This window comes from Amphimedon queenslandica, unplaced genomic scaffold, assembly GCF_000090795.2.
Source record: "Amphimedon queenslandica unplaced genomic scaffold, v1.1 AMPQUscaffold_13416, whole genome shotgun sequence".
NCBI classification, from domain to species: domain Eukaryota; kingdom Metazoa; phylum Porifera; class Demospongiae; order Haplosclerida; family Niphatidae; genus Amphimedon; species Amphimedon queenslandica.
The window spans coordinates 2,249-27,403 of NW_003546348.1; the positions used below are offsets into that span (position 1 = coordinate 2,249).

At 39.2% G+C, this 25,155-nt stretch overlaps 6 protein-coding genes and 1 pseudogene across 6 annotated transcripts; 4 read left to right on the plus strand and 3 right to left on the minus strand.

Annotated features, from left to right (window-relative positions):
• The first annotated feature begins 54 nt into the window (after positions 1-54).
• On the plus strand, positions 55-1,149 carry LOC100638087 (glycogen phosphorylase, liver form-like; annotated as a pseudogene).
• Positions 1,150-1,193: 44 nt separating this feature from the next.
• Positions 1,194-3,037, plus strand: LOC100638213 (putative glucosylceramidase 3). Its single transcript, XM_019996242.1, has 3 exons — positions 1,194-1,428; positions 1,523-2,590; positions 2,656-3,037. Exons 1-3 carry the CDS (start codon positions 1,235-1,237, stop codon positions 2,897-2,899), a joined length of 1,506 nt encoding a protein of 501 aa, XP_019851801.1. The 5' UTR covers positions 1,194-1,234; the 3' UTR covers positions 2,900-3,037.
• Positions 3,038-3,040: 3 nt separating this feature from the next.
• Positions 3,041-5,405, plus strand: LOC109581824 (general transcriptional corepressor trfA-like). The gene is made up of 2 exons (XM_019996240.1): positions 3,041-3,255; positions 3,306-5,405. The coding sequence occupies exons 1-2, from the start codon at positions 3,074-3,076 to the stop codon at positions 5,245-5,247; spliced, it is 2,124 nt and encodes a 707-aa protein (XP_019851799.1). The 5' UTR covers positions 3,041-3,073; the 3' UTR covers positions 5,248-5,405.
• Positions 5,260-15,833, minus strand: LOC100638341 (leucine-rich repeat serine/threonine-protein kinase 1-like). The gene is made up of 14 exons (XM_019996233.1): positions 15,357-15,833; positions 14,838-15,012; positions 9,964-14,679; positions 9,685-9,691; positions 9,606-9,630; positions 9,491-9,555; positions 9,362-9,444; positions 9,164-9,229; positions 8,711-8,807; positions 8,620-8,662; positions 8,482-8,561; positions 8,232-8,309; positions 6,128-6,205; positions 5,260-6,076 (listed from the first exon to the last, which is right to left on the minus strand). Exons 1-14 carry the CDS (start codon positions 15,781-15,783, stop codon positions 5,426-5,428), a joined length of 6,591 nt encoding a protein of 2,196 aa, XP_019851792.1. The 5' UTR covers positions 15,784-15,833; the 3' UTR covers positions 5,260-5,425.
• Positions 15,834-15,960: 127 nt separating this feature from the next.
• LOC100638467 (heterogeneous nuclear ribonucleoprotein L-like) lies at positions 15,961-20,162 on the plus strand. The gene is made up of 15 exons (XM_019996241.1): positions 15,961-16,233; positions 16,372-16,459; positions 16,632-16,699; positions 17,027-17,135; positions 17,219-17,304; positions 17,462-17,558; positions 17,722-17,779; positions 18,368-18,454; positions 18,510-18,655; positions 18,763-18,884; positions 19,214-19,312; positions 19,365-19,470; positions 19,530-19,590; positions 19,672-19,767; positions 19,857-20,162. Exons 1-15 carry the CDS (start codon positions 16,010-16,012, stop codon positions 19,952-19,954), a joined length of 1,545 nt encoding a protein of 514 aa, XP_019851800.1. The 5' UTR covers positions 15,961-16,009; the 3' UTR covers positions 19,955-20,162.
• LOC109581825 (uncharacterized) lies at positions 20,004-21,121 on the minus strand. The gene is made up of 2 exons (XM_019996244.1): positions 20,506-21,121; positions 20,004-20,454 (listed from the first exon to the last, which is right to left on the minus strand). Exons 1-2 carry the CDS (start codon positions 21,076-21,078, stop codon positions 20,299-20,301), a joined length of 729 nt encoding a protein of 242 aa, XP_019851803.1. The 5' UTR covers positions 21,079-21,121; the 3' UTR covers positions 20,004-20,298.
• Positions 21,122-21,525: 404 nt separating this feature from the next.
• LOC109581826 (uncharacterized) lies at positions 21,526-25,134 on the minus strand. The gene is made up of 7 exons (XM_019996245.1): positions 24,850-25,134; positions 22,753-23,988; positions 22,545-22,682; positions 22,350-22,481; positions 22,158-22,289; positions 21,973-22,104; positions 21,526-21,912 (listed from the first exon to the last, which is right to left on the minus strand). Exons 1-7 carry the CDS (start codon positions 25,085-25,087, stop codon positions 21,791-21,793), a joined length of 2,130 nt encoding a protein of 709 aa, XP_019851804.1. The 5' UTR covers positions 25,088-25,134; the 3' UTR covers positions 21,526-21,790.
• Between the last annotated feature and the right edge of the window lie 21 nt (positions 25,135-25,155).

Here is a 25,155-nt window from a genome sequence, read left to right on the forward strand (position 1 = left end):
CAACATGTTGCATGAAGTGGAGTGCAACGTGCTGCACGGCCACATCAGAGGTACTGGCAACAAAGTTGCCACATAGTCGATGCCCACCTTTAGCTTGCTAAGTTGCTTCAGACTTCAGTCGTACTCATTGATTGATGTATAGGCTATAAGTCTCCACTGGCCTAGTGACGTAGACAGGCTGAGAAGTTTATCTATTCTTGAGGAGGAACCAGAGAAGAGGATCAACATGGCCTACCTTGCTATCATTGGATCACACAGCGTTAATGGAGTAGCTGCCATATACTCAGAACTACTGAAGACATCAATGTAAGAGAAAAGAGATGGAAAGGAAGGAGACACTATGCATATATATACATGTACAAGACAGATACATTAGATGGAGCTAATGTTGAGATGAGGGAAGAAATGGGCCCGGAGAACATATTCATTTTTGGCATGAATGTGAAGGAAGTTCAGGAACTAAAGTCATCTGGGTACTGGAACTGTTTTATAAAGTGTTTATTATCATTCTCTTATAAAGCACATACAATCCAAGACAATATTAAGAAGCTAACGAGGAATTGAAATTGGCCATTGACCAAATAAGGAACGGTTACTATTCTCCAAATCAGCCATCTTTGTTTCACAGCATCGTTGATCATCTCCTCTCCCATGATACGCATGTAATCATGTGACTCTCACATGATTATATGTATTGTGTTGTATGTAGGTATTGCCTCATGAAAGATTATGAATCGTATATTGAGTGTCAGGAAAAAGTGTCCCAAGCATTTTTGGTAAGAATACTCTTAATTTATCACAGTATCAATTATTTTTATTTAGAATCGCCGCCAATGGTTATCAATGTGCATTAAAAACATTGCTGCCGTTGGTAAGTTTTCAAGTGACAGGACGATAATGGAATATTGTGATGACATATGGAAGTCAACTCGTGTACCTGTTCCAAAGGACACCTAATCTTAGCCTCAACTTTCTCCTACTAGTTCTTGTTTTAGTGTAGTATTGCTTAGAGGATAATTTAGGTAGCCACTGACAATTCATTAGCCAGTTGTACATGTATAGTTGTTTCTTGTTTGTCTATTTTTGTTTTTATTCTCATCTTGCCAAGCACTAGTTTGCAGTTTTGAAATATTAGTTTAGCTATAAAAATAGACTGAACCCAACATTATGGACTCCTGACTGAGCTGATGAGTAGCATAACGCCCACACGTTTAGCACAAAGTGCTCTACTAACATGGCATCCTCTCTTCTCTGTTTTGTCTTTGTCCTTCACCTGTTTTGCTGTCCAGCCAGCAGTGCTAGCAGCTCTACTGGTGATGTGAAGTGGATTAGAACTGCCAAGGACACTAGTGATAGGTTGACAGTTCAAACACCTAATCTGACCTTTTCTTCTGATTTTAACTTCACTGTTGGAGTTACTATTAACAGGTGCTTGCAGGACATTTTCAAAATAATTAATTTATAGTTTTAATAATTATTATAGTAGTATCATTAGTTTACAACTGTCTCTGCTAATGTTTAGGTCACTCATGTATCAGACAATTGTTGGTTTTGGTGGTGCTTTCACCGACTCTGCCTCTTACGTCTTCTCAAAACTGAACTCCACCCACCAGGCAGCCATCTTGAACATGTATTTCTCAGAGGATGGTCTCCGATACAACATGGGACGCCTCCCGATTGGATCATGCGACTTCTCGTACAATCACTACACGTACGATGAGGTGAGAGACGACGAGAACCTTACCCACTTTACGATTGAACACGATAAAGGTTATATCATACCGTTCATTCGAGAGGCTAATGCTACGCTCAATAAATGGAGCAATGACTCGCTATATATTTTAGCGTCTCCTTGGAGCCCTCCTGCTTGGATGAAAGTATTAGACCTGCCGTACTGTCCACTCTCCTGTCTGGAGTGTAGGCTCAAGGACAAGTACAAGAAGACGTGGGCAGAATATTTTGTAAAGTTCATCGAAGCCTATGGAGGGGAAGGAGTGAGAGTGTGGGGAGTTACAGTTCAGAATGAGCCAGGAGCATGCCCAGTGGAATATGAAGGCATGCACTTTGACCCTGAGACTCAGAGAGACTTCATTAAAGAGTATCTAGGACCGTCTCTCAGGTCCTCTCACCCGGACGTAAAGCTCTTAATATATGATCATAACAAGAACCACGTAGTCAAATGGGTGGAGACTATATTCTCTGATCCTGAGGCCTCGTCTTATGCCTGGGGGACAGCGGTACACTGGTATAGCGGAGACGACTTTGAAAACCTTCAGTCGGCTCATTCCCTTCAACCTGGTAAACCAATACTGGCAACTGAAGCTACTGTGGCTCGTGAGAAAAATCCTGAAAACCCAAAGTGGGAACATGGAGAGCATTATGCACACGATATGATTGGGGATTTCAATAACTGGGTGGTTGGTTTCATTGACTGGAACCTCCTATTGGACAGATATGGAGGCCCTAATCATGCTGGACCTCAAGAATGTGAAGGATTGATTAAATGTGGGAGTGCTGCCATGATATTGGCTGACCTTGAGACACAGGTCCTCTATCCTCAAGTGTTTTATTATTATGTAGGACACATAAGGTGAAGCTTCCATTGCATACAGTTGATGTATTTTTTGCATGTTTTTTTACTTTCTTTTTCTGCAGTAAGTATGTTCCTCGTGGCTCGGTGAGGATCAATAGTCGTGTGACTGGGAGCAGTAGTCTGGAATGTGTAGCTTTCCTAACGCCTGAAAAAAGCATTGTAGTGATTGTGATGAATACTGGGGATGAGAGTGTAGAGTTTAAACTAGCTGATGTGGCTACTGCTGGAGCTGCAGGAGAACAATCTGTTCAAGCACTCAAAGTTCAAGCATTGCCACACAGCATACAGACTTTCTTGTACACTTAGATCATATTTAAATGATGCGATTGGTGCATAGAGAATGTGTTTTTTTTAATGTTATGTATTATTATTCATTTTTTATAAGAGCAAGAAATAGTGCGTGGGTGTAGCTGCAGTAGTACGTACGCCCACGCTTTGACCCCGCCTACTTTATTTGAATATTTTCCCGCCACATCAAAAATGGCTGTCAAGACAGAGGAGGATGTTTGTAATTTTGAATTTCGCTTCTTCGTGAAAGAATTGGACTACCACCTAGAATCAGGAGTAGCAAGTGAAGATACTTCTTTATTATCTCTGGGGGTTCGACTATTGGACTTTCCTCCAGTATTTATTCAACTGAGTATTGATTTCTTGAAAAGAAAGTAAAGTCACATATTTTAGTCTTGTTTAATATTATGTTTTGTTGTTTCAGGCCACAAATAGCCTCGTCAAAAGGAAAGGCATGCAAGTTCTCAATGATTCGTTCCTCCTTTATCAAACTCTTAGATACCACACCTTTTTCTCTCAGCCTGTGTCTCATGCAGTCACGTGACACATCAGGTGACATTATACTGGCCAGTGGGGCAGTGAACGATAGCAAAAAATGGATGCAGCATTTAATGCCAAATGTACAGTGGTCCAATGATCACGCGTTGATTAATGAGACTTACTTATTACATTTATTGAAGGATGGCTCAAATGATGTGCTAGGACATGTTGTAATTAAAATAAAATTATTAGTCACGGGACAATCCTCGCCACCTGTAGCAGCTCTAGGTCGCGATACCCTGAATAACAATGGGTCAGCACATGATGACAAAGTCACTAATATTAAATCTATTCCTGAAATAGATACTGATATTGATTCTAAAGCTAATGCTGATATTGATTCTAAAGTTAATGCTGATATTGATTCTAAAGTTAATGCTGATATTGATTCTAAAGTTAATGCTGATATTGATTCAGTTACTGGACAGAAACTACCTGCCGTTAGTGTGAAGTATTACCTGCCTAACACATGGTTTCCTCCTCCTCTTCAATTCACTGCTACACGAAGCATCAGCAACACTTCACTGAGCTCCATTGATTTGGAAGAAATACCAGAGAGGAGTAGATTATTAGAAAGAAGATCTAGAGAAGAGAATAATGAAAAGGGAAGGAAAAAGAAAGAAGGAGACAAGGAAATAAGACATATAAGTCCATCGTTTCATCCCAGAGATGAGTCGTTGCATTGGGCTGCTCTTATGGAAGGAAACCCCAACAGTTTTCCTTGGAGGAACATTGGATTAAGATCACCTCCTTTAAAGCAAGACAATCCTATTAGAAATACTGAAACTACATGTGCATCTTCTAATTCTCCTTCTACTCCACTTTTATTAGAGGATAGACCATTTCCAGTCTTATCTGCACTCTGTGATGAAGTGATGTGCTTAAGACAAATGCTACCAAGAAGAGAAGGAGCTAAAGAGACATTGAGCAAAGGAGTACAAACTGAGGCAGTGTCACAAGTTTCTAGTGAGGAGAAAAAGAAAACCAAAGAAAGGAGGAGAAAGAAATCAGGAGGGGAGAAAGATGGTTATTACATAAAACATGACACCATTAGCAAAAAGCATAGTGAAAGAAAGAAGAAATCACAAGTAGTGTCCTCCTTAAAGAAGCCAATGGAGAGAGTTCCATCTACCATTCCATCACCATTGACATTGAATGCATCTTCAATGAGAGATCATACAAGAAGAAATGGCTCTACTATTAACAAAGATGATAGCAATTTAAGTTTAAAATCATCAAGTCCATCCTCACACCCACTCTCACCGGAGCTTCCTCCATCACCTCATCACTCAGCATCTCACAATGACATTCCAACTCTTGTTGAACCTTTTGCCTATCCTGCACCAGCAATCAATATTTCACCTTCATCATCATCATCTTCTTCCTCTTCAATACTCTTACAATCTAAAGGGAAACTGGATATTTCTGTTTTGAGTAAGAGCACTGAGTCCTTGCCCATTGCTCGGGCTGAAGGAGAGGTGAGCAAGGTCAAGTCATTTTTAAGTGCTGGGAGCAATATTGGTCAAAGAATATACCTAGCAACATCACTGCAGAGTCTGGGGCAGATGAGCACTGAGCAGGGAGATGATGATGATGATGAGGAGAAGGAAGAAGAGGGGAGTGATGAAAAAGCAGAAGAGCAGAAAGAGAAGACAAAAGAAGAGAGCTCACAAGAAGAGAAAGGGGAACAAATATTGCCTGATGCTGATAGCAATGTCAGAGCTACGGGGAGTGTTTCTGTATCTTCTAATAGCATAATGGAAGAAATTGATGAAGACTCATATAATTATACAGATGATTTTGAATCGGATCATGATGAAGATTGAAAAGGTCGAATACATTGTTGGTCACACTATAATAGTCCATTTATGATAAAGACAAAACGACAAAATAATAATAATAATGATTACACAAAAATAATGAAACATAATACAAAAAGTTTGTAAAAACACGTATGCCTACCAGTTTTTGTATGCTAATGTGCGTGTGATAGTTAAATTCTAATTAGGTAGTAGTCAAATTATGTCCATCATTTGGAGAGTCTATTGGCACTTCTCCTCCATTGCCTGACCATTGATTGTAACTAGGGAATTCTTGAGCCACACTATTAGCTTGCTTTGCTTTGATACTCATCTCCTCGTTAATCACTCCATTCTCTGCAGCAACACTGCTAGTAGTTTCTTCTTTGCTATCATCAGTAGTGCCATTGATGTGGGTAATTTTAGGCTCAATAATTGCAACTGTAACTTCGACTGAGCTAGCACGAGTTGAGTAATAAGAAGAAGCACAGGAAGGAGAGCCATTAACCTCTTGATCATTCATATCTGGAAGTGAGTGCGTATAACACCTTGGTCTAATGACCTCCTCTGAACTCTTGTCCCCTTCGATATTTATTTTCACTTTACGTTTATTTGTTGATTCTTTCTTTTTGGTGTCTACGATATCGATGTTTTCTATGAATTCGTTCATTGATGTGTATTCCTCGAATTTTTGATCTTCTTCAGAAAATTGAAGCTGTGAGCTGTCAATGAAAGCAGCACCAAAGTTAAGTGGTACTTTTGGTTTCATGACTCTCTCCCTTATGTACTTTATTGCCATTGGCTGACGACGGAGGACACGATTAGCAATGACGGGAGGTAACTCTTTTAAATCCAACTGAAAATTATAAAGATTATTTAATATAATGGAAGAGTGTCATAAACTTACATGTGCAACATATGAGACTAATGAAGAGCATTCACTGTCATTGTATTTTTCTACCACCCAACCCGTGCCTTGTTTTATCTGCAGAGGATGAGAGAGTCAAATATAATCCACTTAAAATCTCAGATAACGATTATTTTAATTCACATTACCGTATAGCGGAAAATTTTTGTGGCCCAAAAATTTTATGGATTTCGCATTTTTTTAAATTTATGAAATAGGAAGTGAGCTACTGCTAATTAATTTTTATTAAAAATGAATTATGAAACAGGAAATGAATTGCTGCTAATTAATTTTTATTAAAAATGAATTATGAAACAGGAAATGAGTTGCTGCTAATTAATTTTTATTAAAAATGAATTATGAAACAGGAAATGAGTTGCTGCTAATTAAAAATGAATTATAAAACAGGAAATGAGTTGCTGCTAATTAATTTTTATTAAAAATGAATTATGAAACAGGAAATGAATTGCTGCTAATTAATTTTTATTAAAAATGAATTATGAAACAGGAAATGAGTTGTTGCTAATTAAAAATGAATTATGAAACAGGAAATGAGTTGCTGCTAATTAAAAATGAATTATAAAACAGGAAATGAATTGCTGCTAATTAATTTTTATTAAAAATGAATTATGAAACAGGAAATGAGTTGTTGCTAATTAATTTTTATTAAAAATGAATTATGAAACAGGAAATGAGTTGCTGCTAATTAATTTTTATTAAAAATGAATTATGAAACAGGAAATGAGTTGCTGCTAATTAAAAATGAATTATAAAACAGGAAATGAGTTGCTGCTAATTAATTTTTATTAAAAATGAATTATGAAACAGGAAATGAATTGCTGCTAATTAATTTTTATTAAAAATGAATTATGAAACAGGAAATGAGTTGTTGCTAATTAAAAATGAATTATGAAACAGGAAATGAGTTGCTGCTAATTAATTTTTATTAAAAATGAATTATGAAACAGGAAATGAATTGCTGCTAATTAATTTTTATTAAAAATGAATTATGAAACAGGAAATGAGTTGTTGCTAATTAATTTTTATTAAAAATGAATTATGAAACAGGAAATGAGTTGCTGCTAATTAATTTTTATTAAAAATGAATTATGAAACAGGAAATGAGTTGCTGCTAATTAATTTTTATTAAAAATGAATTATGAAACAGGAAATGAGTTGCTGCTAATTAATTTTTATTAAAAATGAATTATGAAACAGGAAATGAGTTGCTGCTAATTAATTTTTATTAAAAATGAATTATGAAACAGGAAATGAGTTGTTGCTAATTAATTTTTATTAAAAATGAATTATGAAACAGGAAATGAGTTGCTGCTAATTAACTTTTATTAAAAATGAATTATGAAACAGGAAATGAGTTGCTGCTAATTAACTTTTATTAAAAATTAATTATCAACAGGAAGTGGGCTGCTGATAATTAATAATAATAATAATAAATTATAAAACAGGAAATGAGTTGCTGATCATTTTTAAAGATGTCAAATTTTGGAAAAATATCCTGTACTATTATAGCCCATGGTTTTCCGAAAAATGGGTCCAAAATCATCCTCAATTTTTATTATATTTTCTGATACATATTGATTTACTTATGCTACTTAGGAAGTTTGAGCTGATTCCAACTTCAATTTTTCAAGTTATGACTATTTTTTTAAATCTTCAAATTTTGAAAAAATACCCTATACTATAGCCCATGGTTTTTTCCAAAAAATGGCTCCAAAATCACCCCCAATTTTTATTACATTTTCTGATACATATTGATGTAGTTATACTATGTAGAAAGCTTGAGCCGATTCCGACTTCAATTTTTCAAGTTATGACCATTTTTTTAAATCTTCAAATTTTGAAAAAATACCCTGTACTATAATATAGCCCTTGGTTTTTTTCCAAAAAATGGCTCCAAAATTACCCCCAATTTTCATTACATTTTCTGAGACATATATACATACTAATGCTACATAGAAAGTTTGAGTTGATTCTGACTTCAATTTTTAAAGTTATAGCCATTAAAAAAAAGCATAAACACTGCCCTTGAAGAGATGATTCTGATTACAAATTTAGTATACTAATAGCTCCTTATCCATCTTACCTCTCCTCTGATGTATGGAGGCCGATGAGGATAATCCTTATCTTCAACTGATAAGACACTTTGCACATACTTGCCCTCCTATTAATGAATCAAAAAAATTTATTGCTTTTTAAGCTAAAGGTCACACTATAACTGTTTATAGGAATCTATGAATTTCATTACTCAATCACACTAACGCTCATGTGCTTGTTTACATGCTGGCCACAATCAACCTTTCTTTCTCTCTCACCCTCCCCCTCATCTCTCATACCACAAATGAAGTCCTGCAGTAGTACAGAAAATCACGATGCTTTGTAAAGAAACATTGCTTGGCTTTGTGTGCCATGTACACTACAAAGTGCATTTATTGAGAACATTAATAAAAGATGAACATTGAAGCTTCTCTTACATAGCCAGTCGTTGTCTGAGAACTGTTGACAGACCTCAAGTTGCTATAGAGAGAAGTAGTTAATAGAGTTGATGTATTAGGGGTCATGTACCAGTAATGTCTCATCATATTCTAATCTATTCTGAAACTTTTGGAGGTAGCTAACCACATTCTCCATTGGTGCATCAATAACTCCTCTGCCCATAAAACTAGAAAAAATACACAAATTTATGATGATGATGATTTTTTTTATAGGAACACTTAATCATTATGAAGCTGCAACTGCAAAGGTCACTCTTTTAGTTGAAAAACAAGTCAGACTGGTTTGCATTACAAGTATAATGGGCACTATCATACTATACAATCAAAATATTAAAAGGTCAATTATGATAACTGAGTTAATGTACTATAATATATGTACTATGGAATCATTATGCATCAATAATGATAAACAAGGGACTCGTTAGCAGATATACATGTATATGTACACCTTTTTTGCTGCAGAGCAAACAAAAGCAACAAAAGAATAACATTTCCAAATCTCAATTAGGTACCAAGCACTCACCAGCACATCTTTGTGTGTGGTATCCTCTTTTTCAATATAACTACACCATCCTCTTTGTAATAGAACCTGTTGTATAAAGCATAGATTAGTGATAATAAGGACGTATCAATAGGATATTGAGACTTGGCACGGAGAACAATAATAAACTGAAAGAGTTTTGAGTTTAGCAAAGAAACAAGAAGTTGCTTGTGAGCTTACTGCCACATGTCACTAGAAGGGGAACTAATGAGAGCAGCTGGGTCCCTGCAATGTTCCCTGTCCACTGCATTAGCATACACCACCTGAGATAATGTTCATATAATGATTAGCCTCTTGCTAATGACTAACCTCTCCTAGAATCGAGGCTGATATCATATTGCCAAGGGTTTTGTAATCCAATGTCCCATCTTTAGCTAAGAGATAAATAAAATACAATAACCGCCCATTGAATGCATGGACTTACTGTGCGGGAGCGTCATGGTAGCTGCCTAATAATTGAGAAAAGATGCTTACATCTATGACTAAAGCTACTGATAACTTACATTCATCCTGGAGGAGTAGAGGAAATGAATCTGTAAAACTGCTTTCTTTCTTGCTGCTTATTTACCACGCCAGGCACGCCTACTTCAAAGAATCTTAATCTTTTAAAATAAAGCAATTATAATTATTAAATCAATAGTGATTTTTGATATAATTATTCAATTATAATAATTATAGCACAAAATAATAATAATAATAATAATAATAATAATAATAATAATAATAATAACAATAATAATAATAAGAAAGATACTACACGCATAGAACAACAACTCATTCACACTCTGCTCTCATCTTCAGCCTCCTCTTTGTCCTTCCTCTCCCTCCACCTCCTAGCCAGCGTCTCTAACTCATCGCTGCTCATTCCCTGCCAGGACATAATGACGCCGTTATCATGAGAAGCAGACGACCTTATGTACGAATGCTCCCCAAAACCTCCGCTCAGAACAACCTGGAAATTATCAACACTCGCGTCAGGGACCGTTATCAAGCAACGAGGGGAGCTACGGTGCGCCCTGAACCAAGTGATTACTCTCGGAGTAGGTGTGGCAGTTAAAAGAACGATGATACCTACAGACACACCGACCCAAATGATGTCCTGGCAGCATTCAAGAGAGAGGAGACGGAGGTTATTAGACTCCAGTCCAGCCTGTGAGCATATCCCAGTCAGCGTATTAGTCAAGTCAATAGAGCCAGCTTGAGCACAGGAGGAGGCGTCCCAGCAAATAAGGACGAGGGAGGTTTTAATGAAACACCAAACGAGAGAGTTTCTCTCAGAGAGGACGAGAGCATATACCTGATGGTTGGAAGAGGCAGCGTTCAATCTCTTAGCAATTGTTATGTCGTCGTCGTCGACACAAAGGACGATAATCTCATTGCCACAGACAACCCACAAGCACTCTCCAACAGAAAGCATTGAAATGAGAGCTTTACTCCCAATCTCAATATCACCAGAAACCGATGGGAACTTTAGCTTATCGTAATACGTGAGAGTCCCATTTGCCAGGCCCACAAAAGCATACTTGTCGTTTGTAGCAATGTCCGTTACGGAGTCTTTTACAAAAACTCTGTCAGTAAAATTGAAGGATGTCGAGTCATAGACATGAATACATGCCTCTAACATCCCAACCCAGACCTTGCTATCCACAGTGCAGATCGCATTAGCCCTCTCTTTCAACTCAAGGCTCCCCTGGACAGTCAGATTAGTAGCATTTAATATAAATACCTGTGTACCCTCGACAAGCAACTCGCTACCCTCTCCAGTATCGCGACCAATGTTCACATTGTATTCACCGTACGCCCATACTTGGCTTAACGACGGGACGTAGCAGCAACCACGGACTGAGACACAATCCCTTAGCGTCTGGGTACTCAAGTGACACTGGAACTGTGGCTCGGAGAGGAGGTGAAGCAAATCGAGGGCAGAGGGACGTAGAGTTGGGTCCTCTTCCCAACACTCCTCCATGAGTTTAACGAGAGAGCCAAAGCCATAAGTGGAGAGACCAGTCAGTTTAGGTTTGTGAGCCATCGCCGTTTTATCAGATGTGAACGGCTGCCAGCGAGCGACAAGCTCATAAAGGAGTATACCAAATGAATAAATATCAACCTTCTCAGTGTACTCTTCGGAGAACTCGTATCTGACCATCTCTGGGGCAGGATAAAATGAGAAGTCAGTTTTACTGAGGATACCAGTTGGAGTACTGAAAGCAGCTCGATCAAAATGAGCCAATTTGACACTCACCTCATCCTCAAACTCCAGGGACCAGGTAAGTACGGAGTCTGATTTGAGTGTCCTGTATATAACGTTGTGCTTGTGTAGATAAGCCAGTGCCGAGGCTACTTGACAGCTAATGTGAAACCGGACAAGACGACTGATCTTTTGCTCGTTGTCGCTCAGTTTCTGAAGTAGAGTACCCAATGGACTCCTCTCAATGACAAGACTCGGAGGAGAGAAGCAGTAGCCGTACGCTTTGATAATGTTTGGGTGAGAGAGAAGACTTAGCATCTCAAGCTCTTGTCTCATGGCAGAGAGAGGGACAGAGTAAGACTTTGACTCAGAGAACAAGTGCTTCTTGACTGTAGCGGGATTACCACTGAAAGTCCCATCATAGAGTATAGTAGAGTTATCACGATAGACAGGGCGAGCCTCCTGGTACGAGAATGAGTCTTGATTGAGCTGAAGTGAAGGAGGAAGATCAACTAGTAGATAATCTGGTATCAGCTCCCTAAGTGGTATAGGGTCATCGTGATGATGACAGTTGTGAGTAAAGGACTCTTGCTCTTTTAATGACACGAAACACGTCTCAATAATAAAATTAGTTGCACCCCCTAAGGGGGATTTACTGCACTGAGGACAGAGTATTATCTGTGTCAGACCGTTTTGAGACGAAGGCTGTATCTTTGGAGAGAACTCTGGATATCTTTGCTCAAATATTCTTTGTATGAGCCAGCAGACTTTGGCCATTGCAGCTATCCCTTCCTCATCTTCAGTACAACAAACCTCAACTCCAGTCTCCTCCAGACCCAGGTCACTGGACTGAGAGTGAATGGTAAGTTGGACTCCGCTACCGGTCTTCAACTGTATCCCAGTACGCCAGACTATGATACCCTGGCATATACTGATTGGATCACTGCTTATCCTTTTACTGACAGTTGAAACGGTGGAGTCTTCAATGGTGCCAGCATCATTAGTTGCATGTACTTGAAGTTCAGTGTCCCCACTATCGCTAAAGCTTCTTTGCTTCTTAGCTGTAGTACCCCTCCCTTTCACAGGTACATGAGACGAAGGCTCCCCTCCTGGTATTTTCTCATCTTCAGTAGGAGAATACATTAGACTTGTTTCCTCTTTCCCGATGTCCAGGTGTAAATTAAGAGGTTTTCTCGGCTGGTGGTTTCTGACAGGATCTTCTTGCATGACCTTCAATAGGTTTAGGAGAGTGGAATCATCCGGTTTGAGCAGTCTCGGCAAATGAAAGAGAAGGTGACTGATCAAATAGAACCAAAAGTCCTCAGGTAACGGACGACCCTTTGGAATGAATTGTCTTCGATAGCAACCAACCTGTATCATAGCCAGAGGAGGAGGATTGTGAGGGAGGAGGGACGGGATGAGGTAGGCAGAGTTTGAGATTGGTAGCACGATATGAAAACGAATGAGGAGTCGAATGACAGCTGTAGTGAGTCTTTTCTCCCCGCCCAGTTTCAAGAGACTGACTAGTTTATGGAGCGTAACGATGGGATGGTTCGCATGATAGTAATTTAAATGATGAAGGAGCTTATGAACGGTGAACACAAGCCACTCTGGGTGTAGGAAATGGAATTGATTGAGACGACAGTTCGGGTCATCAAAATGCATCAAGTACCCGCTCTCCTTAAGGAAGGATATCATGACAGGTAGCTCCATGCTGTCAGGCATATCTTGATCAATGGCCGATGAGAGCAGAGACCAGAGGGTTCCCTCTTCCATTATACCTGGCTGACCACTGGTCTTAAGGTTAGTATGCTCACGCTCTAAAACTGGCAGGAGATGATAGTAATTCTCTGGGTACTGGCGACCAGTGACCTGTGAACCATTGGCACTCATTTGACTTGCAATTTCGTATATCTTCATGCGTACATCAACAGGGTTGTCTCGAGGAGACGGGCTACCTGAGAGGGTAAGGAGACCGTGGAAACGAATGGAGCGCTGAGAGAAAAGATTATGGACTTTCTTGTTGAGTTGGGGCATGTTCGACTCTGCCCAAGTCTCGTAAGGCTCCGGAAGGATGGCAATCACTAGAACATTAGCCATCGGGAAGTGTCGTGAGATACTATTAACATAGAGCTTTATATTATTTATGTCGCCAGTCTTAGTCAGATCCCAGACAAGAGTATACAATGCATTGGCTGTATAGAGGCATGGATAAAGCATACGATAATCCTTCTGGACTCCAACCATCCACGTATTGAATATAAGCTTCTGGATACCAAAGAACTTGAATGGGCGATAGTGCCATTGGAAGAAGTCCATTTCCGGTAGGTGTGAGCCATGGGGACATATGACCTGTCGCAAGCGAGAGAAGAGGACTACCTTACCAACACTAGAGTTTGAGAGTATGATGAGCTTCACAATGTTACAGGGTTTACTGGAACGAGAGCGGGACTTGACAAACCCACGCACCCACCCCCTGCCAGGGAGGGCGCCAGCAGGGAGATCTGATATGTTACAATCAGTGACGTTAAGATTAGCCAGCTTGTCAAGCATCTCAATCTCTTTGGGTAGAGAAGAGATTGGCATGGAGCTCAGATCTAGAGTGGTGAGCGTTCTTACTCTACAGAGGGTCTTTGGTACGGACGTGAATTTGTTGCCAGAGAGTTGGAGGACTTCAAGGGAGGAGTGTTGAATGGAGGATGGTAGGGAAGTCAGGAAATTAGAGGACAGGTCAAGGTTAGTTAGAGTCTGAGACCAGACAGTGTCTTCTGGTAAGTCACGCAACTTGTTCTGGCTAAGATTCAGTCCCTCGAGATTAGGAAGAGAAAACAAACCGATCTCTATCTTTTCCAAAAGATTACACGAAAGATCTAATCTCCTAAGCTGAGTTGCATGGACAAATTCAAGTGGGAGTTTACGAAGATTATTATTGCCTAGTTTGAGGTTAACGACCCACGGAGCGATTGAGTAAACCCAAGAATGATGGAGTAGGGTCAACTTCAGTCTACTCCAGTCTACTGTCTTTCGCCTCATGTCAAGATCAGTGCAAAGAAGAAGCTCCTTCGTAGCGTCATAGTTCTTTACCATTATAGATACAGCAATGGGACAGTACATCTTGACAGTCCCTTGAGAGAGGAGCTTGTGGACTTCAGACATGTACCAGTTAGTCGAGGAGGAGACCGGGGGTGGCTCTGATATGAGGGAGCGAATGGCTTGACAGTCCCCGGTTATTGTCGCCTTGCAGACCATGAGCATGGCAATGGCCTTGAAGCGCTCTTGCTGTATGGCGAGATACAGGGCACAGTCTAGCCTAAGAGGAGAGAAAGAGAGAAAGATATGAAAGTGAAAATAATTAGTAAAGAGAAAACATAAACAAGGGAATACAGAGAGACACAGAGAGATAATAAGAATATGAATACATGGAGAGAGAGAGAGAGAGAGAGAGAGAGAGGAAGAAAAAAGGATTACCTTCTAGCTCCAGCTAGTATCAATGGAGCAATGTTATCATCAGCTCCTGAGAGAACTGCCTGGAGCAGTGCCTCCTCGATGTCTCTCATGTCTGGCTTGGTCCCTGTACTTGCAAAATATGTCAACTTCTTCTCAAGAATGTGATTGTCACTTTTACAGGCAACCAGAACAAGCTCTGTACAAACAAGAGGAGTAGGAGTATTAGCATGTACTAGCTATGCTGGCAATCTCTATGCTCATCATAGAATAATAATAACATGATGAGAGTGATAATGAATGCGCTTTAAGTTATTTATATTATGTTGATTAAAGTAATTGATGCTGTGAAAACAGAGAGAGGCATCATAATGGTACACATTATAAAACATACATGTACACAGACAAAATCTCCCTTAGTCTTATCACTCTCTCTCTCATTAATTTGGACTAAACAGCAGCAGTGATGTACGCTGCAACAGCTTGTAAATAAAATGCAGCAATAGCTCATTGAATGTCTCACTGTCTCCCCAACAAACAAACCTTTGCTTTTGAGTAGTCGTTGTATAGGCTCACGTCGCTTGCTTCTCTCAGCCCTGCTGAACACAGTGTTCCCAAAGTCATCGGTTGAGTTTATATCAGCCCCTCCCTCAAGCAAGGCTCGAAGACAATCAACGTGCCCTTTGGCGGCTGCAATGTGAAGTGGGGTCTGATTGTTCTTTCCCTTTGTTTCTGAGGATATCCCGTTCTGTAAGAGTAATTGTAGAACGTCAGGCTGTCCGTTTTCGACGGCTTCGTGAATCAGGGTGTTCCCTTTGGTCATTTTGGTATTAAAGTAGGCTTGAGCATTGGGTTCGTGATAAAGAAAGTCCCTCAGTCTCCCTGTGTTGCCCTCCTTGCACCAGCGATAGAGCTCAGCAAATATCGCCTTGTCTATCCCTTGAGTCTCGGGTGGTAATAGAGCTGCCATATTGATCTCCTGTAAATCACGAGACAGGAATGACGTGTTGTATAAGCTTGTACAATACACAGTCTGCAAAGCTCACAAGCAAAAAGAACAAGGATCTCTTATGGGCGGGTCTAAAGCCAAAGTAGGCGGAGACTGACATGAGATATCCGGTGATGTACGGTGACTTTGAGTATCCGGTAAGTATCCTGTGACACACGAAAATCGAGCATGTGCCTCTAGTGGGGCAATGGCAGAGAAGCACCCATTACCACCGGATTCTCTCTCTTTTGGATCTTACGGCACCGAGCAGAAAAGACTCAAACTGGAGGACAAGGTCCTACAGCAGCCTGGAAAGGGTCACCTTGACCCTCACAACGCCCCTCCTTCCCGTGTGGTGCACGCTAGAGCTGTTCCCGATGGCTGCACTCATACGCTCCTTGTCAATGTTCTCTCTCAATTTGGGAAAATCGGGTAATTAAAAAAATCCTGAGCTTTTGTAGGTGTTCTATAAACATACTCTCCTCTCCTCCATTTTGTTTCTTCTATCATAATAATATTACCACAGTTACACTGACTGCTCTTTCTCTCCCTTTTCTTTCTTTATTCTAGGTATGTCACAATGATGCCTAAGCTTCGTCAATCGCTGGTTGAATTTGAAAAGATTGAAGATGCCATTGCTTGTGTTACCCATTGTCAGGTGTGTTTTCCTAGCAGTAATATGAGAAGAATTCTAAACAAGTCGTATTGTTCCCTTTAATTAATGTTATTTATTCCTTATTGACATACTATGTGTTGCCTTGTGAATGTACATGCAAAGAAGGCGTGATTATGATAATGGCTTCCCCCTCTCTCTCCTTTTACATCAACAGCAACACCAAATCTTTATCATGGATCGGCAAGTTTACTTTAATTATTCCACCAGCTCAGAGATCACTAGGTAAACAGTCTTAAGTGCTATTATTGCATTATAATGGTGCCTGCATGCTATTACATACAATAATTCTAATAATGATACAGCCATATTAGGCTTAAGAATTATAAGAAGACTGAGCCTTTGTTATTGATAGCTTATCAATAACTTGATCCAATAGATATCATTTAATACTCTTGTTCTCTGTGTTAACATGACTGAATGTAACCATTTTGTCTGTTAACAGACAATCTAACAACTTAGTCCTACATCCAGTGAATTGATAGCACTATTCGCTTTCATGCTTGCAGCTGGTATTGTAGGCATTGTATTATTATTGTCATTATTCATTAGGTCGCCTTATGGGGTGGTTCCCAATAATACTGCACCTGATCCTAATGAGCCCCCGGAGAATCACATACTCTTATTCACCATCTTTAATCCTCTCTATCCTATCACTGTAGTAAGATACTCCTGCTGTTAGAAAGAGAGAGAGAGAGAGATTTAAAAATATATTTTACTTTCTCTCTCCTACTATTCCCTCAGGATGTCATTAGAACGATTTGTACTCCTTATGGATTTGTCCAGCGCATTGTCATCTTCAGGAAGAATGGTCTCCAAGTCCTAGTAGAGTATCCTCCTACATTATTGAGCTATTACGATCCCCAACATTTTCACTTTTTCCTCTTTCCTACTCTTTCCTTAGTATTATATTAAGTTTTGTAAACGTCTCACTTTGTTTTTATCAGGTGCAATCCAGTGTGTTTTCCTTAACACTTTCGGTTTTAGGTTTGATTCCAATCATTCTGCTCAGCGGGCCAAGCAGCAGCTGGATGGTGCGGATATATACGCAGGTTGCTGTACGCTAAAGATTGAGTTTGCTAGGGTATGTAATGAATGTGTGTTTGTATGTAAAAATTAATGCAATTAATGATTGATAATTTAAGGATTATTTTTGTTTACTTATCCTTTATGAACTCTCTCTCTCTCTCTCTCTCTCTCTCTCTCTCTCTCTCTCTCTCTGTCTCTCTCTCTCTTTTAAAATCCAGACCAACAAGTTGAATGTATTTAAAAACGATGACATGACTTGTGATTACACTGTTCAAGGTAATGGTCACTCTTTCTTCCCTCCCTCAATTCTTCAATTCTGAAGATAGCACCACCCACCCATCCACTACCACAGCAGTATTTTTAACCCCTAGCCAAGCCTCACTTTTCTTTTATTTCCCTTCACAATACATATACCATACTACGTCTTTGCATCCCCACCCACCACCACTCAATGCTGTAGGGGCGTGGTCCGGACATTCTGAGCTCTGCCGTGGTGTGTTATAGTCGGAGCAGTCGAGATTATTATATGGTGATGGTACACACACGTGCACCCACCACCCACCCAATTAATTAAATTATAAATGTGACACGCCCACTTCTTTATGCAAGGCACTGTGTCTCATTTAGTTTAGTTAGTAAATGCATGACAAGAATTGTTTCATTAGCTCAGTGTATGTATTGTCAGTTGTGTACTACTAGTGTTGCATATCCTGTAGCATCCCTTGCCAACTTTTGTAGTAGCTAGCTATTGTGCTTGCATCTAATAACTTTTGTGTGCCTTTGTTATTGACTTATAATTCTGTTGCCAAGGTATCGTGGTGGGTGGGTGTGGTTTACTGATTGAGCTCTCTTTTGTTCCAATAGGTCAAAGGCTACAATCTAATTTCCCGAGAGTCCCTCCAATGCAGCAGCAGCAACAGCAAATGAGACCTTTCTCCACCTCTCCTTATGGTACACAGTGTACTGTATCTTTGCTTTACATCATAGTCTCCTCCTCTTTGTTTAGCTCCCCAGCCTACCAACTCTGCACCCTTTGTAGGGACGCAGGCTGTTGCTGGCTCAGGTTCTGTTATAATGCTTTATGGATTAGATAGGAACTTCAACTGCGACCATGTCTTCAACCTTCTCTGTTCTTATGGAAATGTTTTGAAGGTTTGTATTGGGAGTGGGACAGTTGCTTATGTGTTGCGTAGAAAAATGATTGGAAATGATAAGAAAATAAGTTTATATAGTACATCACCGTATATTTGTGTGTGTAGGTTAAGTTATTAGTGAACAAGCCTGGCACTGCAATGGTTCACATGGACTCACCTCAAGGAGCTAGGAATGCCATCCAGTATCTCCATGGACAGAAAATAATGAAACAGACACTTGAACTCAAGTAAATCAAATTGAGTCCCTGTACTATAGTACAAGGTGTTTGGCCAAATTTTGCCAAAATTGGCTAAGAGAGAATTCTCCATTTTTATAATATTTTTTTGATACATATACATGTTTTTATGTTGTGTAGCAAGTTTGAGCTGATTCCGATTTAATTTGGATTTTTTATGAATTTTGAAAGCCACTCAAAAATTGGGAGGAAGTACCTTTAGGATGTTTGGCCAAATTTTGCCAAAAATGAATAGAAGAAAGTTCTCCATTTTTATATTTTTTCTGTTAACAGTAGCACATTTTTGGCTACACAGTGTGTTATAGATGGCATATCAATAGTTTTTCCAGGCACAGTTATATAGCTGATTATAGTCAAAGCGATACTTTACCAGATGGGTCTCCCTGCTGGAAGGATTTTTCTCAGTCGAGGAACAACAGGTTTGCCCTTTTACCTCTCCTTGTTTCCCCTATATTTACCGTTTACCTGTAGGTTTTTAACTGCAGAAGGTACTAGCAAGAATAGGATTGTAGGCCCTGGAGCTATCATGCACTTCTACAACAGTCCACCAGACAGCACAGAGGACAAGTTAAAAGCTGTGAGTTTCCTCATACATGTATTTATTTTATTTTTCATTCACGTTTCTCTCTCCTCTAGGTTTTCATTAATGTCAATGCACCACCACCCAAAGAAATAAGATTCTTTTCTCAAGGATCTTGTAAGTATATTTTATCCATGCATTATCATTACTTAGTGTGTGTGTGTGTGTGTGTGTGTGTGTGTGTGTGTGCTTCATTAGTAGCCAAGAGTGCGACTGGTTTAATGGAGTGGAGTGACACAGAAACTGCACTGGAAGCATTCATATTAGCTAATCATCAACAAGTCTACTCGCAGAGTTAGTCCACACATTATATATCATTTTTGTAATAATTATTTTTAAATATTTTTTTACATTATAACGTTTGTTTTTTCTTCTATCGACAGGTACACAAGCATACACATTTAAGCTTGCCTTTTCAAACAACACCTCACTGGAGCAACAGCACCTACCTGGCAGTGGAAGCACTAACAGTCTTTCATAAATAAACAAGGGATTGATTTGTTCCCTTATTTCTTCTCATAATTTGCATGTTTCTAAGAGTAGACTTAAAATACTATTTTTGCAGTTGGTTGTGTATAGTGTGGCTGATATGCCCCATTTTTTTCACCAATGTTGCCTATATATAGTAGTACATAAAAATAAAGTGATTTTTTCTGTATTATATTTGTTTGGTATGATTTATCACTTAATATTAGTCAATGTTGTGTGATATTTGGTGGAGGATTTGGGTGTTGCGTTTTCTTCTACTGTCAATCCGCTTGATACTTGATGCTTAATATCTTTCATTATAACTCATTCTTGTTTTCTTTCTTTCTCTACTGCAAATTACAATTTAATATCATTGAAGATAGTAATTGACAAACAAGTCGTCTTGCCTGTTTTTTGTAGATCCCTGTTTAGTTGAAGTGCTTGGTCTAATTTGATTTCTTGTCTCTTCATTTCTTGTAACATTATCGAATGTTCTCTTTGTAACTGATTCACCTAGTATAGTTTTGTCGACACCTATCAGTACATGTATTGTGTGTATCATACCTTCTTTAGTAATATTGTGACTTTTTCTTCAGTTGGTACATTACCAAGAGATAAAAGTTCATTTGTGATTGGTTTCTTATTGAGTGTAGTATTGTCAGTATAAGATGCTTCATGTGTTGTTACAGTATTGTTAGTGTCTATTAATGATTGTGTTTCATTCAAGGGCTCATCGTGTTTTCCAACTGATATTTCATCATTATTTCCTGTGACTGAGGCATTATTGGCATCCTCAATAGTGGGGACACTTTCTCCTATTGTTAGCATTTCCATTTCATTCAGTGCTTCTGTCAATGATATTGATATGGATGGAATAATGGCAGTCCTTGCCACTTGTTCAGAAGCCTGTCCTTTTGGAGTATAAAGTTGCTTCATTCCATAGTTTCTCATCAGATCTTCAGTTGTATCGTCAATGATATCATTGCTGGCTGTGATAGTCATAAAACTGCTTGTGGTTGCAGTTGTGTTTGTGTCAGATACGTCTGGAAACATTTCAAGTTTTTCATCATCTTCATCACTTTCTGTTTCTTCATCACTGCTACTGCTGCTGGTACTATCTTCTGCAGGTCCAAGCATGATGCTAGACAGGCCTCTTGTTCTAACAGCATTAGCTATCAATGTCTCTGTATTTTTCCTAGAAAGAAATGATATGTTAAAAAGCATGCAACTTGATATTTGTATGTATACATTCAGTTTGCACCTCAATATGTCATCAGTTGCCATCATATTCTGCAGCGATGAAGTAGTGCCGATTTTTCCTTCATCTTCCCATTCTGAAGACAAGGAAAGGTCAACTTGATCCTCTTCCTCTGTCCTTGGCTGTTGACCTAATGCAGTCACAGTGGAGGGATTCAAAGACACTTGAGAAGAAGTGATGGACGAGGTGGAAGCCTCAAAAGATATCAAAGAATCTTCTTCATTTCCAGCAAGATACATAACTGGAGGGAAGTGCTGTGATTGTTGTACTCCCTTTTTCTCAGCCATTTCCTTTGCTGCTTTATTTTATGAATAACACCACTAGCGTTTGATGTAGGCTAATTTCATCCAATAACTAATCAGTGAAGCAATGAATACAACTATAGAATTTATGAATATATATACACACACACATATAAACCAACAAAGACTTATGATTATTTATGAAGTGACAGCTTAGCTAAAATACATAAAATAATAGCAATAATGATAACAATAATAATAATAATAATAATAATAATAATAATAATAATAATAATAATAATAATAATAATAATAATAATAATAATAAGCAAAATATAGACATTGTAGTTCATAATGATGCCATCTCAGTGAGATTTTGCAAATAGGACTGGGCCTCTTTCGAAAGATGAGGCAATGTCTTTTGACACTTTTCTATCACTCCAGTATCCTGAACCAGTGGAAGTAATGATACTAAAGAAAAGAATTATATATAGTATTTGGATATAAATCAATCTAATGATTGGCTCTCACTGTTATAAGAGACTTGTTGATAGAGTGCATAAGATGCCCACATTTGGACTTTGGATGATTTTGTGTGATCAGCCAATACAGAGAGCAAGCAACCAGTAACTGATTCTCTTAAAGCTTCTTCCTGAAGCACCTCTGCACATAACAAATATCATAATTATCATGTTAGTCAGTACTGTATGTCGTACCATGAGACACTACTTCAGATAAAGCCTTGCAGACTCCTACAGCGACATCAGGGTTATCTGAATGAATATTAGCTGAATTAATGATTGCTGTAACTACATCTTTCATCAAGCCTCCATTAATCCGGGCAGCAACTGGAAAGAAAAAAGGCAATGCCACTTAATACCTTGCAAGACATTTTCCTTTCTCCTTACCATCTATGAGTGACAAAGTAATGAAGGAGAGACCATAGGTTTGTATCTCTATGTTATGCGATTGAAGCATCATTACATTCACTGCTTCCTTCAGTACATTCTCAAAACCAACAGATAGCTCATCTCCAGCACCTTGAGAAAAATATCAAATTATTGTAGTGTACATGAACTACAATTATTTCTATCATAACTCACTGGTGATTGAAGCTGATATTGATGCAAGCGTATTAAGCAACGCTAGGCACATTGACTCGTGGTCTCCATACAACTGAAGAGTTGTAGTAAAATGAGGAAACAGTTTCGCATTCAACAAAGCATCACCAAGTGACACGTCTTTTAAAAAGAAAAAAATATTAACAATAATTGTAATCTTTTATATCGTAATTTCTTTTCTTTTACTCACCAAGTCTAACCAGGTTAGCAAGAGCTTGAGTCCCATTCAGCTGGACCCTCTGACTGTGAGGGTAAAGCTTAAGCACATTAACAATACACTGACAGACAGCAAGAGATAACTCTGCCTCCGATCGGAAAAAGGATCCTCCTTTCTTCAAACTCTGGAACATAATGTACTTCATAACCCGAGATCCCAGCTCAACGAGCTCCAAATCATCAATGAATTGATTAATGTTCTTAACCAAAGCCTCAAGATCTGTCGGGTGCGTCAGTACCCAGTAACCTTGCTTTAAGAAGTCAAGAAGGACATACATCGAGGACACAACGTCTTCCAATCGCCCCAAAGAGTCGTGAAGAGTATCAAGTGCCTCTTGGACCGGGTCGACCTCTTGAGAAAGGTAAGGACTGGCTCCCTCTCTCTCTTCCCCCAGTCCAAATAAGGAAGGAGAGGAGGACGAGAGAGATATGGAGCCTCTCAGAGATGAAAGAGTGTCGACTGCCCTTCCTCCCTCTTCCTCTCTGTCCTGTTCTTCCAGTCCATCCTCTAATCTATGTATACCATCAGGCACTGATATACACCTCTCTATTGCCTGGGGGACTTCTAATAAAATAGACTGGGCTGGCCCTATGGGTGTGACTTGAGTAGGTGTGGCATTACTATTAGTGGAAGTGCTGTTGCGTCCATCAATGACAGAAGGGATGACGTCAAATTCGGAGTTTGGATCAATAGGAGGCAATGACTCGATGAGTGTTGGTATAATATCATATTCTCCAGCTGTACCTCCATCATTAGCTGGTGTTGCAGCTGACAGTGGGCCAGTGGGTGATGACGGATTGACAGGTGTCATGTTCTCCTGAGAGAGTAATAACTCGGGGTAGTGAGTAGGAGAGATTAAGAAAGAGCCTTCTTGTGAGACTTTCTTTTCGTCAGGCATCCTCAGGCTAACTGGTCTTTGCTTCCTCGGGGGTGGAGGGGTTCTCCCTCTCGCGCTGCCCCTCTTTGTGTTCATCTTACCAAAGTTCTTGCGGCTCCTCATAAGAGTCGAGGCACGAGTAAATGGCATCTGTACCCTCCGCACCAATTCCGATGGGCGTCTCCTTAGTGGAACAGGAGGTGTGATCTCTTCCGGTTCTGCAAGATACTCGTCAAGCGAGTCGTAGAGTCTCTTGGCCATGAGCTGAGTGAAACCATGACGGCAGAGCTTTGCCTCATCAACATGAACCAAATCCTCTAGTGAGTAGATACCTATGACACAGGGTAAGGTTTAAAAACATGAAATTTGGTTGCATTCTTTAAATGGTCATAACTTTAAAAATTTTTGTTGGAATCGGCTCAAACTTTCTACGCAGCATAAGGACATCAATATGCATCAAAAAATATAATAAAAACTGGGGGTAATTTCGGAGCCATTTTTTGGAAAAAACCATGGGCTATAGTACAGGGAAATTTTCAGATTTTGACCCATTTCTTTAAGTGGCTATAACTTGAAAAATTGAAGTCGGAATTGGCTCAAACTTTCTACGCAGCATAAGGACATCAATATGTATCAGAATATGTAATAAAAATTGGGAGTGATTTTGGAGCCATTTTTTGGAAAAAATCATGGGCTATAGTACAGGGTATTTTCCCATTTTAAAACTGGCTATATTTCGTAAAGTTTGAGCTAAATTTCTGGGCTACATAACTCAAAAATTTAGCTCAAACTTCACAAAATGTAATACAAATTAGGAGTAATTTTGGGGCCATTTTTTTGAAAATACAATTAGTTTTATAATATTCATGATATCAAAACAATACATAATGACACTATAGTAATTTATTCTATAGTGATAGCTTCTCAAGCTCCAGGAATGATCACCAGTTAATTCAATCCCATAATGAGATTATTGCAACATAAACTACTGCAGGTGGATGGATGTACATGTATAGGATATTATAATAGGGTCAGGTGTTACTGTGTGAAGCCATTAATACTACAAACCCAACCACAGGATTACAACATCACTCTCCCCTTCTTGGTCAATTAGGTAAAGAATGAACAATGCCTGCATCTATTACAGACAATGTATGTAGCCTACTCATTACAGCGCAGACACTGAGACTCACCAGCTAGTCTTAGTCTATATTCCAGTCCTCCTAAGTTACAGTGCCTCAGGAATCCCTTTAGTGTTCTGTCCAAAGAATGATGCTCTGTCGTCTTGACGGGATTCAGTAGAGCCTGAAGAGCCTGTGCTGATGCAGGCGGTTGAACGGTGTACTTGTTACCGGGAGAGATAGCCCCGGGACGGCCAGGGAGACCTCTAGAAGCAGCATCAGTTCCTTCTCTACCTTGATTAGCTCCCATTGTTAGGTTTTCTTTAAGTTAAAGTTTAGGCGTAACCAAAACTGATGCGGGCGTGGTTTTTACATGGG

What these genes read in the sequence shown, in the direction of transcription:
- LOC100638341 (XM_019996233.1), bottom strand. Translation starts at nt 15,783, where the DNA reads ATGGCAGCTCTATTACCACCCGAGACTCAAGGGATAGACAAGGCGATA. An exon ending in CCACACACAAAGATGTGCTG is followed by an intron (nt 8,808 to 9,163) that starts GTGAGTGCTTGG and finishes TATTTTTTCTAG; the next exon opens with TTTTATGGGCAGAGGAGTTA. An exon ending in CTCCATACATCAGAGGAGAG is followed by an intron (nt 6,206 to 8,231) that starts GTAAGATGGATA and finishes CATCCTCTGCAG; the next exon opens with ATAAAACAAGGCACGGGTTG.
- LOC109581824 (XM_019996240.1), top strand. Translation starts at nt 3,074, where the DNA reads ATGGCTGTCAAGACAGAGGAGGATGTTTGTAATTTTGAATTTCGCTTC. An exon ending in ATTGATTTCTTGAAAAGAAA is followed by an intron (nt 3,256 to 3,305) that starts GTAAAGTCACAT and finishes TTGTTGTTTCAG; the next exon opens with GCCACAAATAGCCTCGTCAA.
- LOC100638467 (XM_019996241.1), top strand. Translation starts at nt 16,010, where the DNA reads ATGGCAGAGAAGCACCCATTACCACCGGATTCTCTCTCTTTTGGATCT. An exon ending in ACCAGCTCAGAGATCACTAG is followed by an intron (nt 16,700 to 17,026) that starts GTAAACAGTCTT and finishes ATTATTCATTAG; the next exon opens with GTCGCCTTATGGGGTGGTTC. An exon ending in CAGAGGACAAGTTAAAAGCT is followed by an intron (nt 19,471 to 19,529) that starts GTGAGTTTCCTC and finishes TCTCTCCTCTAG; the next exon opens with GTTTTCATTAATGTCAATGC.
- LOC109581825 (XM_019996244.1), bottom strand. Translation starts at nt 21,078, where the DNA reads ATGCTTGGACCTGCAGAAGATAGTACCAGCAGCAGTAGCAGTGATGAA. An exon ending in TCACAATATTACTAAAGAAG is followed by an intron (nt 20,455 to 20,505) that starts GTATGATACACA and finishes AAACTATACTAG; the next exon opens with GTGAATCAGTTACAAAGAGA.
- LOC109581826 (XM_019996245.1), bottom strand. Translation starts at nt 25,087, where the DNA reads ATGGGAGCTAATCAAGGTAGAGAAGGAACTGATGCTGCTTCTAGAGGT. An exon ending in TACTTTGTCACTCATAGATG is followed by an intron (nt 22,290 to 22,349) that starts GTAAGGAGAAAG and finishes TTTTCTTTCCAG; the next exon opens with TTGCTGCCCGGATTAATGGA. An exon ending in ATCTGAAGTAGTGTCTCATG is followed by an intron (nt 22,105 to 22,157) that starts GTACGACATACA and finishes TGTTATGTGCAG; the next exon opens with AGGTGCTTCAGGAAGAAGCT.
- LOC100638213 (XM_019996242.1), top strand. Translation starts at nt 1,235, where the DNA reads ATGGCATCCTCTCTTCTCTGTTTTGTCTTTGTCCTTCACCTGTTTTGC. An exon ending in GTTGGAGTTACTATTAACAG is followed by an intron (nt 1,429 to 1,522) that starts GTGCTTGCAGGA and finishes GCTAATGTTTAG; the next exon opens with GTCACTCATGTATCAGACAA. An exon ending in TATTATGTAGGACACATAAG is followed by an intron (nt 2,591 to 2,655) that starts GTGAAGCTTCCA and finishes CTTTTTCTGCAG; the next exon opens with TAAGTATGTTCCTCGTGGCT.